Source organism: Vidua chalybeata, chromosome 5 (genome assembly GCF_026979565.1).
Source record: "Vidua chalybeata isolate OUT-0048 chromosome 5, bVidCha1 merged haplotype, whole genome shotgun sequence".
NCBI classification, from domain to species: Eukaryota; Metazoa; Chordata; class Aves; order Passeriformes; family Viduidae; genus Vidua; species Vidua chalybeata.
The window spans coordinates 20,899,435-20,913,624 of record NC_071534.1 but is presented as its reverse complement, the minus strand read 5'-3'; the positions used below and the strand labels follow the sequence as shown (position 1 = coordinate 20,913,624).

General features: G+C 48.5%; 1 protein-coding gene across 9 annotated transcripts in view; it reads right to left on the bottom strand.

Annotated features, from left to right (window-relative positions):
• The window catches only part of RBFOX2 (RNA binding fox-1 homolog 2), a 170,832-nt gene extending 166,095 nt beyond the window's left edge, over positions 1 to 4,737 (bottom strand). For all 9 annotated transcript variants that reach the window (XR_008430882.1, XM_053942414.1, XM_053942405.1 and 6 more), the window contains exon 1: positions 4,543 to 4,737. Coding sequence is in view for 8 of the 9 variants with exons in the window: in XM_053942414.1 (XP_053798389.1) it covers positions 4,543 to 4,737 (195 nt within the window). In the remaining variant the exon portion in view is untranslated. The remainder of the gene's footprint in view (positions 1 to 4,542) is intronic.
• Between the last annotated feature and the right edge of the window lie 9,453 nt (positions 4,738 to 14,190).

Sequence of the window (14,190 nt, the reverse complement as noted above, 5' to 3'; positions counted from 1 at the left end):
GATTCATTACATCTTATCACATCAGCAACACTCTGTCGAAACAGCATCCCAGGAAACCCCATCCTGGATCCAAGACAGGGGTCAAAAGATTGGAACTTCATTTCTGGTACTATAATATCTTGTACCCCCTGCGTTGCTCTGCATCTCTTTACAAAGACAGCCATGAAAAATAAGAGGGAGGAAAAAGCTAACCTGATTACACAGCTTTTCCACAATTTACTGGAACTAGATGTTCTCTTGTGTAAGATTTAAAAATACAGACTTCCAAAAGGTCCCTTACAGCACAAAAGCTGTTATTCAGTGCCCCCATCTTGATTACAAACCCAGCCAGCCCTCTTACTTGTAAACTCAAACCCATCTAGAAATTATCAGCAGACTGATTTCTTGCCATCCTCTGGAGCATCACGAACAGGCCACAGCTTGAACAAGGACAACGGTTGGCATGAAGCACCAGCCACGTCCCCACTCTCCCCTTTCTGTGGCACCCTGCAGTTCAAGGTTTCCAGTCACTGTGCTGGGAAGAAGTCAGGCTGGTAGAGGCCGTCACAGACCATCTTCTGGCTCACGGTAGGATGAGAAACCGCAGACTTTCTTGTGGAGCAAAGACTTATCGTCGATTACATCATCTTTTAGTCACAGGGGACTGATCTCAACACCACTAGTCATCTTTATGAACCCTGTGCTGACATGGCTAAATGACAACACAAAGTCACCACTCATTGCTGCCACTAAAGGTTTATGTGGACTGGGCAAGGCACAGACCACAGCTGCACGAACTGTCTGTCCTGACCAGTTGGCCAAGCTCACGGTTGCAAGAAGAGTCATTCTCCCAAATACTCAGGGATACTGAGCACACAACTCATTCATGAAAGAGGAACAAGGATTACTTCTGTTCACACCTTGCATCTAATTCCACCCATGTATTGCCACCAAGTACGATTTTAATTTCCTAACCAACCTAGACCCCATAAAAAAGTTAAATCAAAATTCAGCTTGGGGACTAAAAGAGGAGTTGATTAACTCATTCAACCCATGCAAAGCAAGGGGAAGATATTTTACTAACTTTTTCAGCAGTGTAAACTGTCTGGTACACCTCTAGCACCTGGAAGGGGAAGACAAAAAGAGCACCCTGGAATTACACCCTTGTCTGCAGTTTCAAAGAGAAAGAGACACTTCCCAACTAGCCACAACACTTCTCATCTTTCATCACACAAGGAACAGAGGAGAGAGACTGTTGCAAGGGTACTTTCTCTTCCATCTGTGCAGCAGTCAGTATTTTCTGACAAGCAAATACAGCTGCATCAACAACTGCATTTCAGTGCAGATTCAGAAGTGACTTAGGCGAATATAACTTTCTTTCTTTGTCTTCTCCCCTGTGTTAGGCATTATTTTTACCCAGATCAGCAAGCTGATCCAAATGATTCAATCATCCAAGCCAGCAAACAGAGCATGAGGTAGTTCCTTGCTAGTATTTATACAGTTCTATCAGCAGTACCTTTGGGGCCCTTTACTTCCAAAGCTTACAAACCTATCCAAATACTTCCAGGTGACATTCCTGGCCAGTAGCATTTGACTTTTGCCATTTATGGAACAGAGAGCTAAAACCCAGCAGTTCCTGGTAGATCTTTTCCTCCCACGCCACGATTAACTGAAATATGTCCCAGAAGCAGATAGCAGCCATGATCCGATTTGTCCCAATCCCAACTCAAGCAGCTTTACACCACCCTCCTAACAAGATCAGCACTGGCCAAACACCATTTATCCAGCCTGATCAAAGATGGATTAGATAATGAAACCCTAACTGCATAAGCTGTCTGAGCATGTTGGCCTGAGACAGCAGAAAACAAGAAGCCCAGTAAATCTAAGGGCTACTCGAAGCTTTTAGGCACCCCCAGCCCCAAGGTCTTAATAACTAGCTACTGGCTTATCTTCCTATAGCCTAGTTTTGATATTTCATGCTAATAGACCCCCCAAAAATCTATTCATTTTACAACTACATTAGTCATTTCTACAGCTAAATTATTTATTTCAGCATTACACACTGTGTTTATATCCTGAGCCATTGGTAGGTAGAGGTTATTCAAAGAAGAAATGGTGGTGGGCACAGCATTCCGTGATTCCTTGCTATCAGCCCAAACACGAGGTCACCAAGTTTACACAGCAACAACCCCTGGCTCTGGAACAGGAAGTAGAAAATTTACAGGATCTCCAGGAAAAACAAGGTAAACGGTTGCTGGTCTTATTTCCAGCTTTCAGAAAGCCTCTAGTACATAGGAGAGGGAGGAAAAAAAAAACATCAAAGAATAGGCTCTTTATTCCTCTTTTTTTTTTACTCCTCTGCATTACATACAGTTAAACATAGAGGATTTACTAAAAAGAAGCTGTTATTCTAAAATAAGGTACTTCAAAAGAAGGCACTATCTGAACAGAAATCCTTATGAAGGACAATCTTGTGTTTTGTCTTTTAAGGAAAAAGATACCGAATTTCCCAAACATTAAAGAACATATTTTTCCTACCTCTGATGTTATTGGTAAGTTTGGCTTCTAATTTGGTACTTCTTGCTAGCAAACATGAGAAGATTCTCCAATTATATAAACTACACTTTTTAAAACTAAAAAAAGCCAAAGGAAACTTCTGGACATAGAATTATAGAATAGTTTGGTTAGAAAGGACTTTAAAGATCACCTAGTTCCAAATGATGGTATGTATTTGTACATATATACATGCACGCATATATATATTTATTTTAATCTTTTATAATATAAGGATTGAAAATTTTTTCCATATACATACATATGGAAAGATTAAAATTAAGAATGCCAAATAAGTGCAATACAAGTATCCTAATCTGAAGAACAGCTACACTGACTACAGACACACTTAAAAATTGGGCTCCACTAGTTGCACCTCACCTAATTTCTCCACTGTTTCCCACTATTTGGTACAGAAATAAACCCCAGCTTTCTGCTAATTGATTCCACAATCAATCCCTACTATCATGACCACCAGCATTACACATACTGCTTCATAAACACATTGTTGTAGCCCCACGGCTGAACACTGTAATCTTACTACCTTGCATTATTCATGGAACAGACAAGACACATTTCAATGTAAATATAGGGGGGAGTCTTTTATCTGTAGAGAAATTGTACTAATTTGCAATTAAAAACAAACAAAAAACCCAGACTTTTGCTAAACCAACCCAAGTCCCTTCCTGGGCACTTTTCAGTTGATTTACCCAGGTTTATATCAAAAACAGACAGCTAAACCACTATATGCAGGGAAAACTGGTGCACCTTCTGTAACTACACAGGACCTCTGCCTCAGTTCAACTCTGAAGAGCTGGAAGAATTTCATGTCACCATGCTTGTGCACTCATTCATAACTCCTAGCAAGACACACTGTATAAATACTCTGATGCTGAGCATCTTTCTCCTTGCAATTGTACACACTGCCCGAGTCATACCTGACACCTACATGGGAGAACACACTACTTCAAGGGATAAAAGAGCACTGCACGATTTTCTCTGGCCCTCGGGAGAGCACAAGCAGCAGCACTTGGGTCCGAAGCTCCAGCAAGCGCTCAGGCCACAGCATCACACTTGGGAAAACACGATGATGTGGGGTGGAGAGACCACCGTGAAAGGCTGAACATCAGACAGAACCACAAACAAAACCTTCCTGCCGCAAGCTGTTTAAAAGATAAATAAATCTTGAGTGTGAAAACTGCGGACAGCCTGGGAAATAAAAAGGGAAGAGTGTTGGCCAGCATTTGGCATTTTGATGAGAAGCACCATGGAAAGAATAGGATGCTCCCTTTGGAAAGCCAGGAGCGCTTACCAGCCCCAGAGAAGGTGAGAAGAGAAACAAGCTCAGATGAATAAATCACGCTGCTTCCAAAGAGCTCTGATATTCTCATCACGAGAGACAGAAGCAGCAAAGGCTAGTGCAACTGCCATAATAAAACAACTCTCCACAACATCCAGACAAAGGGAGGCAGAAATACCTTGGCAGCATCACCCCACAAACACAAAGGCCAACGCACCTGAAACAAGCGATGTTTTGGGGACGATCAAACCGCGCTGGCAGGAGACGACAGAAACGTGGGATTCTGAACTGACACAGAAGACGCTCCACTACCCCGCTTGCCCCCTTCCCAAGCAGCACCCGGGATTTCTCCTGGTGCTGTACAAGTCCCAAGCGCCGCGGGTAAACCTCGCCGGCCCCGGAGCGCTGCCGGTGCTCCGCACCCGGCCCCGACATCGCGGCCTCCCCGGGCTGGCCGGGCTGCCCGGCGGTGCCCGCTCCCCCAGGGCCTCGCGTCGCCGCCCCACGTGCTGGGCTGCGCCCCCGGGAGCCGCCGGGATCGGCCCGGGGAGCCCGGGGGGGAGCCCCGCTTGCCCGGCTGCCCGCGGGGAAAGGGCCGCACACCCGAGCGCAACGCGCCGAGTCCCGCAAACCGAAATCAAACGCGGCCCGGCCCAGCCGAGCCCCGGGGAGGGAGGGAGAACCGGGGACGGTCCGGCCCTGCCCGCTACCTGCATGCCGCCGCCGTCGGCCTCCGCCTCCGTCCGCAGCCGCTTGCTGTGGCCGCCCTCTGCGCCGTCCCCGCCGGGCATGGGCTGCTCCAGCTCCGGCTCCCGCTTCACGCCGCGGGCGGACCCCGCGCCGCCGCCGGCCAGGAGCTGCGGCTGTGGCTGCTGCTGCTGCGGGGGCTGGCCGCCCTCCGCCATCCGCGCCGCCGGAGCCCCGGCCGCCCTCCGCCCCGATCGCCCCGCTCTGTCACCGCGGCGCCCGGCGCTGCCGGAGGAGCGGGAGCAGCCGGAGAAGAAGGAGGGCGGCGAGCCCCGCGCCGCGACCGGAGCAGCAGCGGGCGCGCCGGGCTCCGACCCACCGGAGCGCCTCGGTCACGGGCTCGGCGGCGGCTGGGGAGGGGCCGGAGCCCCTCGGCAATCTCCGGAAACGCCGCCGGAGCAGCGCGACCCCCGCTCGGAAACCTTCGGCGGCGCCGGGCGGGGCGGGGCGGGGCGGGCCGCGGGCGGAGGGCGGGACGGGGCGGGGCCGGCGCGGGGCTCCGGGCGCCGCGGAGCCGCACGGGGCGGCGGGAAATGGCCGCTCGGCCCGGCCGCCTCGGCCTCGCCGCACCGCGCTCGGCAGCGGGGCTGCGGCCAGCCCGCCGCGGGTCGGGCCGCGGCCGCCCTCTGGGGGCCCGCGGTGGGTGCGGGACCCCCGGCCGGGCTGCGGCGGTCACGTTGAGCGTAGGAGTGCGGGGCACCCAGCCCTCGGGCATAGCCGGGTCCCTCGTCGCGGGCTGGTTTGATCCCGGCCCCGCTGGCGCAGAGTTGCCTTTCGGCGTGAGGTTTCCGCAGCGCTTCCATAAGGAACTGAGGCGAATCTGGGGTGGTGGGTACCGGCTTGACCCCCCGCTTCAGGAGGATCCAGCAGCAGGGGATGTGGTGCCCAGCTCCATAGCCCCCTATCCCTGCTCAGCGCAACCTCGCACCACTCGGTGCATTGTGTTCTTTCCGGCCTTTTCCAGGCCTCCTCCCCACACCTCACTCCAGGGCTCACCTTCACCTCGCAGCCCCAGAGCACATCTGATTTCTTGAGAAATCACTGCGCAGGTTTCCTGTCCCTAATGGCCTCCGTGGGTTTCTCCTGCACTTATATAAATATAGCTCCTCATTTTTTCTACTGCATATGACTTCCAACCAGATGGAGACACCAGTCTGCAAGAACCCAAAGCCTGTTCATCAGCCCTTTTGTGTGTCTCCACGTTTGTGATCTTGAGGAACAAATTTGGGATCCTCAACCAAAACATAAAGTTGATTTTATTATTCAGCTGCTATCTGGTAGCACTAAGGACAATATCTGCTCTAGAATGAGGAAAGCATAGGCAGCCTGTGTTGTCCTGAACATAGTCTGGAAGCCGTGGCAACCTGATGGAGAACTAATACACAGATTATAATACAAATCTGTGGTTGGCTTGATTATGGGATGGGAATGACACTCCTGCCTGCCAACAATTTGGAGAAAAAGGAAGAAACTAAAAATTGAGTTGATTGGTGTGAGGAAGCCTTTCTTGACTTCTCGAATATCACCATGTGTAATAAAGCCTGGGGACCAGTTAGATTATCTTAGTGTTCCCTATTCCCTGTACGTGCTACATCTGTTGATCTTCATGAAATTATAGAGCCTTTCATTTTGAGTGACAGTTACCATACATGACTCCATTCTTCCCTTACACCACATTTTTCCTCATCCAAAAATAGTTCTCAAGGCCACGTTTCTCAAAGCTATTTTAAGTGTTATGTTTTCTGCTGAGGTGCCAGCTTGTCTCCTCCAGTGATGGGGGAAATCTCTTTTTTTCAAAATGATTGCAAATCCCCATGGAGTGGCAGGCACCCAGAAGACAATTACATGCCGCTTTTGTCTGCTCACCCACCAAGGGTAAACACATGTCTCATTCATCTTGACTGGGTTTGATAAAATGAGCCAGACTGTCAAACAACACTGAAGGAATGTGTTCAGTCCATTCTTGGCTTGGAAAGAAGCTGAAATTCTTATGACTGGGATGCTGCTCATACAGAGAAAAGCAGCATTTCTGTACTTCTCTTTCCCCCTAATTTTGAAAAGGGATTCTACATGAATGGCCCAGGTTAAGGTATTGGCTGTGAGGAGCTGCAGAAGACTTCAACCTTCAGACAAGTTAGGAATAAACAGTTTGGAGAGAAATCTTGGGAGCACTCCTCTCACTGTGGTAAAAGTGTCTGACACTTCCCTTGGGGATATCAAAGAAAGGAGTTGCCTTATGATGCCCAGCTTCCACTTTTCTCCTTCTCCTAATCCCATTTTCACCACCTCCTGCCATGCAGGTGCCAAAGCTGCTGCCAGTTCTCCCTTGCGTCCTGTGTGCACATGGTCTGTGCTGCAGAGCAGCTCCTGGCAGAGCTGGCAGTGCCACAGGTACATCCCTTGGTGAGGCATTTTCAACTGGCTATGGTATGCAGCCTGCCAGGGGAGGAGCTGGGACCACCACAGAGCACAGAGCGCCCTGAGTTATGGTGCAGGTGAAAAGAGCTGAGGGGGGTCCTGTGCCCTCCTACCAAAGTGACCTGCAGCTGCCACCGCCATGCTCTGTGCCATTGTGAGCTTTCTGACACTACTGCTGTGTTACTACATACTACCATTTATCCAGAACTTCCATTTCCTCTTAAAGTAAGATTAATTAATTTATCTTCATGGTGTGTTTGTGGGATAGGTATTATCTCCATTTAACAGATGGGATATGAGGCATTCCCGAAGTCACAAAAAAGCTTTTCAGCTGAGACACAATCTTAATCCCTTGATTTCCTTTCACACAACCCAGCTGCCTTTTAGGTATTTGTATGTGACATCTGAGACATACTAAACAGACAGCTGACTCCTCTGTTAACCCTTCCACTGCTGCACAGCACTCTTGCCGAAGACTCCTATGTGCTGTGATTTCATGGGCAAGTTTGCAGAGCACTCACCAGTGCTTTGTCTTTGACAGAGCAAAGAGAGGCAATCCTAAGATATGTTATCCTTGCAGAGAGCTCCCAGAAGCTGGCATGAAGAGTATATCTTTCCTGAACAGATTCATACAATTTTACAATAAAATTGTGGTGGTTTCCTCCCCCCCCAGAAGGATACCTTCTGAAAAGATTCCTTGGAGAAACACGTGTTGGTGCTCCCACTGGGCTGGAAATCAGGTGGCATGAGGATGCCAGGTGTGAAATGGAAGTACAAAGGGCTGGGTCCCAGAAGGTGCTTGAGTGGAGAAGAGACAGTGACTCATGAAGGTTCTAAGGCACAGACATGAAGAGAAGCACAAACTCAGTTATTAGCCTTTGGCTCAAAGGCATAGAAATCATTCAGAGACACTTCAAAGCAAATGTCTTCTCTCCACCACCACAACTGAGAACTGTTTCTTGCTGCTTCCATCATCTACACACCATGTCTCACACTGCTGACCAGCTCTCTCTTGCCCTTTCAACCTCCAGCAGCTTTGTTCCTTTCCTTCATGGAGGAATTTGTCTCTCTGCTAAGTGGGTCAAGTGGGGTCTAGCGCCTTGCCCAACCCTGCTCATTCTTGCTGTTTCTGTCCAGGCAGACAAACCTCTGAAGCCAAATGCTCTTCCTCCTCACAGCAGTACTCCCACAGGTGATGAAGTGCCGCCAAGGTAAAGTTTCAGCCTGGACTTTGGTCCTGGTTTCGCAGGAAGTGGCAATGGAGCTTTCAGTAGTAACTGTTGTGGGTAAATGTTTCTTCTTCCTTATCTCAGGCCAGCAATTTGCTACAAAATTTTACCAGCAGAAGCTGCCTTTTCTTGTAACCAATTAGCGCACAGCTGAAAATACATAACCTAAGTCAGCAAAATCCAAAGACCCTGTCACCTGGTCCAAACCGTGTGCCAGGAGGATGCCAATGCCCAAGCAGCGGCACAATGCCAACATCAATATGTCACTGTGACGCAAAGGTGCTGGCAACTGTCAGTCACTGGGCCAGCACCCACAATGCACCGGCTCTTTTCCCAGTGCCACCTCTTGCAATGAGGATACCTGGCTTCAGCAAACGCCTCCAAGCACCTCGGCACTCCAGCAAGGCAGCAGTGTCAGCAGCTGGGAATCCACCAGAGAGCTCAGAGCAAAACCTTCCTGACTAATTTTCCTGTTTCCTGCAAACATCACTGCAGCACATTTGTGGTTGTTGTTTGCTTCATCTGTGGTTCTGTGGGGCATCATGCTGCACATCAGGTGTGGCATTTCAGGTGTCCCAACGCTGCTAAAGCAGGGTGGCACCTGCAGCACAGATGCAGTTACCTGCGTGGATGCAATTAGTATAAAAATGCCATCTGCCTGTGCTGCTTATGCCTGGGGGGATGGGAAATAAAGTAGATCCTTCAGCACTTCTAACATGAAACGGCATCCCTCTATATCCTAAAAGCGTGTAATAGCAGAAAGGTATGTGAAGAGCACATCTGAGAGATGAAAGATCTCCTGTTTTCCTGTTGAGATGGCAGGGCTGACTGAATAAATGAGACCAAGATAATGACCAAGATAAACAGTGTGAGCCACAGAGGTACCACAGGATACCTCCCTTCATGGGGACACAGACCAGAAGAAAAAAAACCTTATTAGCTCTTCCCTACCCACTGGATGCCAGAGATCCAGTACTTGGGAAATACCTGGCACTTATTCCCCTCAGCTGCCTGTCATGAGTGAACCAGGGGTTGCTGAAGGCTGGAGTCCACACCAAGGGGCCAACAGTGGCTGCTGTTGATACAGTCCCCCAGTGGCCTGGCTGCACATCTCTGACTGTGTCTCTGAAGCACCTCAGGGCTGTGGCACCCTCTCCTCTCTCAGACACAAGTCTGTAGCAGCCTGATATATTCAGTTTACATGGGCACACAAACAAAGAGAGAGTACCAATCATTATTTACAACTGCACATTTCCAAATAGGCTGGAGACCATACGCACAGCTTGAGAAGGGCAAATGCCCTACTGGAGGCAACATTCATTCCTGGTGTAACAGGCAGATAGAGCAAAGGACAAAGCAAAACATTCTCTGTGGTGGCTGGGCACATCGTGGAACGGAATGAGGGGGCGAGGGACGGGGGTTATCACCTAACTCCTGTTCGTTTTCAGTGAAGCACCCTGTTTATTAAGGCCCTTTAGCTAAAACTCAATTTACTACATGGCTGATCTCTGGAGTTGAGGATGATTCTTCCTCCCTAATTGGTTTATTGAAAAGCTTCTGAAAGTGCCAAATTAAGATAGTCCTTAACAGGACTCACCGTGCAAGAGGAGCCATCTCCCAGCACAGAGAATAGCTTGCAGGTATTTTCTGCAGCAATCTCAGTATCACCTTTCACTTCTGTGACTGATTCAGGGATAAAGAAAGGGTGTGTGGTTGAAGCTGGCCCACACCCTGATGTTTCCCAGCTGTTCAAGCCTTCCCCTGAGACATCCGCCATCTGTGCAAATTACAACAGCATGAATTACGCCTCAGGATCCAAGCCACAGAAGTATTTCCAGGATTGCTCCAGCTTTTCACTATTCCAAACATTTTGCAGGTCCCTCCTCTGCTGCTGCTAAAGTTTTAGCTCTTTGTATCTGCCACGCTCACAGTTTTCCAGTTCCATTGCTTATATTTTCCTTGGTCACAACTTCCAACTGAAATTTCCACGTGTCCCGTCCCATACTTATTCAACTTTCCAGACCACAGCACATCCATTATAGATGACTCCACCTGCTGGCTATCCAGCAGTGCAACATTCGCATCACAGGGACTGTGAGACTCAACTCGCTCACATAAACACAACTCAAAAATAGTGCCCTGAGATTGTACATTTGCAGTAAAAGATGATCGATTTTCCTTCGTGCAGAAAAATGCTCTGTGAATTTATGATAACATTATACCAATAAGCACTTGCAATCTAATTTTACCCTTTCACAATGCTATTTGCTGCTGATACAGCTCAGATTTCAAATAAGATTTGAAAACATACCTTTCCTTTTTTTTTTTTTTTTTCAGTGTGATTTCTCCACTCTAAAAATAGTTACTGCCTCTTTGGCTTCAGATCCAAATTAGAAAACAGTGGTAAAGCACAATAAATATTCTGTATACAAGCCAAGAGGATATTTTCAAAGTAAGTCAACCTCCAGTTTGAAAAGAAAATCCCCAATGCTACATTTGGGATATGCTACATCTGCATGGATACTAAGATTTCAGATAAACTCCCCATGTGTGCAGGGTACACGGAGCCAGCTGGGTCAAGAGAACGGACTCTGCTAGAGTGCAAAGAAATACCTCGCCTGTGATTCAGCATGACATTCAAGCACTTGCTTAACTTTAAACATGAGAAATATCATTGCAATCAATGAGGTTATTGATGTGCTTGTGGATAAGGCGAGGACTCTGGTGCCCATGCCTTGCACACGGGGCTGGAGCAGCTCTGCAGGTCGCAAGCAGGGAAGCTGCCTACATCTGTCTAGAAACACATCCATCTGCTGATTGCCAGTGCTCTGCTATCTCCAAGAAGATTAAATTATTTCCAATGCAATTTGTAGGCTCCCCCCGAAAAAAAAAGAAAAGGCTAAGCCTCTCGCCCGGAATCATCTGAAATCCAGACAACATATAATCCACTACAGGAAATATAAACACCTAACTATTCTATAGGCAGCTGGAGGGTGCCAAGTTTGCTAGCCCACACAATAGCTTGCAGATTTCTCTGTGGAAAACAAAAAAAATTTAAAATAAGTAAACAAATAAATAATTTTAAAAGGCAGGGAGAGGACTGGGCTACAGCTCCCCTCGGTGATCCTCAAACCTTGGGAACTTCAGCTGTGGCTGCTGGCAAGAAGGGGCTGCTAATCCTGCAGTCTGTAGCAACCAGAAACACAGCCATATTTAGTCATGTTTTCCAGCCCCTTCTCCTATTCCTGTCTGCTGAACAGCCATTTGATCAGGCCTAGAGATTCAAATCAAAATGAAACGTTACCAGCCCATGCAAAATTCAGAAAGGGATAGCCACAGCCCTGCGTAGCAGATGATAAAACTGTGGTGGAAATCCCTGCCTGAGTGACACTGGAGCTGGCTGGGGATACCAGCCCTGTGCTGTAGGGTCTGGTTGACCCAGAAATCATCTGTGTGACTCAGGATTACCATCTCATGCTGGCCACTCCCTCCAGAGACTTGCCTCTGACTTTATTAATACCACTTTTCTTCATACAACTTGCATTCAGATAGAGTTTAGGTGGTTTGGGCAACATGGGTTAAATATGGAATGGGAAAATCACCACAGTTTCCCAAGTAAGTGCTATAAATTCCAGCAATTTATGACAGAGGGAAAAGCTGGAAGCAGTCTGAGTGCATTCTTCAGCAGTGAGAATGCACAGGTAGGGCACCCAAATAAATGTAATTGTGGTACGAGTCTATAACCATGTCATTCCAGAGAAGTGACTGCAGTTTTATCTCCTGGACCTGCTTACACTGATTTAAAAAATCTTTTTGTCCCTTGAATATCCATTTTCCACTGTCCCCGCTGCCACTCCCTCTCCAGCATTCCTGAGTCTGCTCCAGCAGACTGGCCCCTCGGAATTGCGTCCCCGCCCGCCCAGCATCCCCCAGCCCTCTGCTTTTGTGATTTGTCTTTTCCTCCCCTTTACTTCAGCGGGAACTTTCCCTTGGGAGACATTAGTAGGGGAAGGGAGAGGAAGAGAAATGAGAGCCAGAGGTTCAGATTGTGAGAAGGAACGAACTCACCCCTCCACTGCCAAAACCTCATTGACAGCTCCCAGAACTACCAGGAGTGTGAGCCTACAAGCCAAGGGCTCGCTGCCCTGCCTCTGCTCAACCCTTTTCTTCCCCACAACCCATTGAGGTCTCTGCAGTGTACCCCAAATTCCTCTGCAACATCCCCAGAATCCCTGCTCAGGCTGCCCATGGCTGTCCCCTGTCACTGAGCCCAGAAATCTGCTGGCACAGACATCACGCCAGGTAATCCTGTCCATAAACTGCTAGAGCTCTAACTAAAACCACTGTTAAAGCAGTTTCCAGCTCCTCCATGGCTGTGGGGCAGCTGTTTTAGAATTAGGTTATAGCAAAGCTCTCCCTTTCATATAAAGCTATTACCCAGCTGTTGCTTTGTTTCAAAGAGATCACCTCACACTGTCACCTCTGTGCTGTGACCGAGTGCCAGCTTAGGTGTCATGGCACCAACCAGTCAGAAACAGGCCAAAAATGTAAACTTCCCTCTAGTGCTTTAGCACTCAGAGGATACCTGAGAGGTGTGGGATCCCCAACCCCCAGAAACAAGCCCCTGCTGCAGCGTGCAGCCAGTAATCACATTTCATCCTGGCACAGACAAATTCCTTTTGCACTTCCTCCCTGCCGCCAGCGCAGCACACTCGCCCCAGAGAGCAAATTATAATCAAGCTCAGCAGGGCACATAATCAACACAGGTAAGTACACATCGAGTCTTGCTGTGCTTCAGAAATAAATAAGGCAGCCCCTTTCACCTGCTGGATCGTTGATAATTCATCTCTTTCCTCCAGCTTTCAACCCACGAGAAATTTCTTCAGCTGAAGCCATTCTTCATTAGTTCTCTGAGGTACTTAATTTTTAAACGCATCCCAGTCCATCAGTCACAGCTGGTATTCTCCATCCACACTTTCCACGTCATGCTCTAAGGCAGTAATTTAGCAGTGGGATCCTACCAGATCTACCAGATCCTCAGGTCCCCAAATTCTACAATTTTACCTTTTTTTTTTTTTTTTTTTTTAAGAGGACAGAAGTTTAAATTGCAGAGCAGGAATTGCCATGAGCACTTATTTTCTGTGAAATGTTGTGCTATGACTGACTCTTGGCATCAAAGGAGGAGAGGGGAGGGGAGGAGAGGGGAGGGGAGGGGAGGGGAGGGGAGGAGAGGAGAGGAGAGGAGAGGAGAGGAGAGGAGAGGAGAGGAGAGGAGAGGAGAGGAGAGGAGAGGAGAGGAGAGGAGAGGAGAGGAGAGGAGAGGGAAATATTTTATCTATTCACTGCTCAAGAAAACCAGAAAGCAGTAGCATCAAAACCACGTGGGAGCAATCCCTGTCCTGGCACAGTAACTACCCGGGTTAGCAAGAAGGGCTGTGCCAGTTGCAACAGAAAAAGAAAAGGCAGAATCTAAAAGCTAAGCAGGTAAAGGGAACAAATTATGTCAGAGCAAAATTTTGCTGCCTGTGCAACCCGTCTTTGCTGCTTGGTTCACTCTCACCCAGCAACTCAAACAGGAGAGGTCAGCCCCGCTTACACCAGATGTGTCCCCAGCAGTGTGAGGAGGACACAGGGCTGGGAAACTTGGGACTGGGTGTCTGTGATCCTCCCCAGCAAAGGTACCTGGGCAGTGGCAGTTGATTTACCCCCAGCTTAAACAGGAGCCTAAGGGCCTCTTTTTTAGCTATATTAGTGGGGTTACCTGTGTGCATAGAGACAGGGTCCCTGTTGGGCAGGTGGAAGTGTTGCTGGGATCAGCTGGAGGAGTCTCAAGGAATCTCTGATCTGTGCTGGAGGAAACTAAGTGGAGAAGAGAGCTGTGGGCTCTTCTGGCTGGATGAAAGTCCAACTAGCCCACTACAATTCACAGGGAGCGCTCTCTGCCTCGGTGGGATGTCCCAGCAA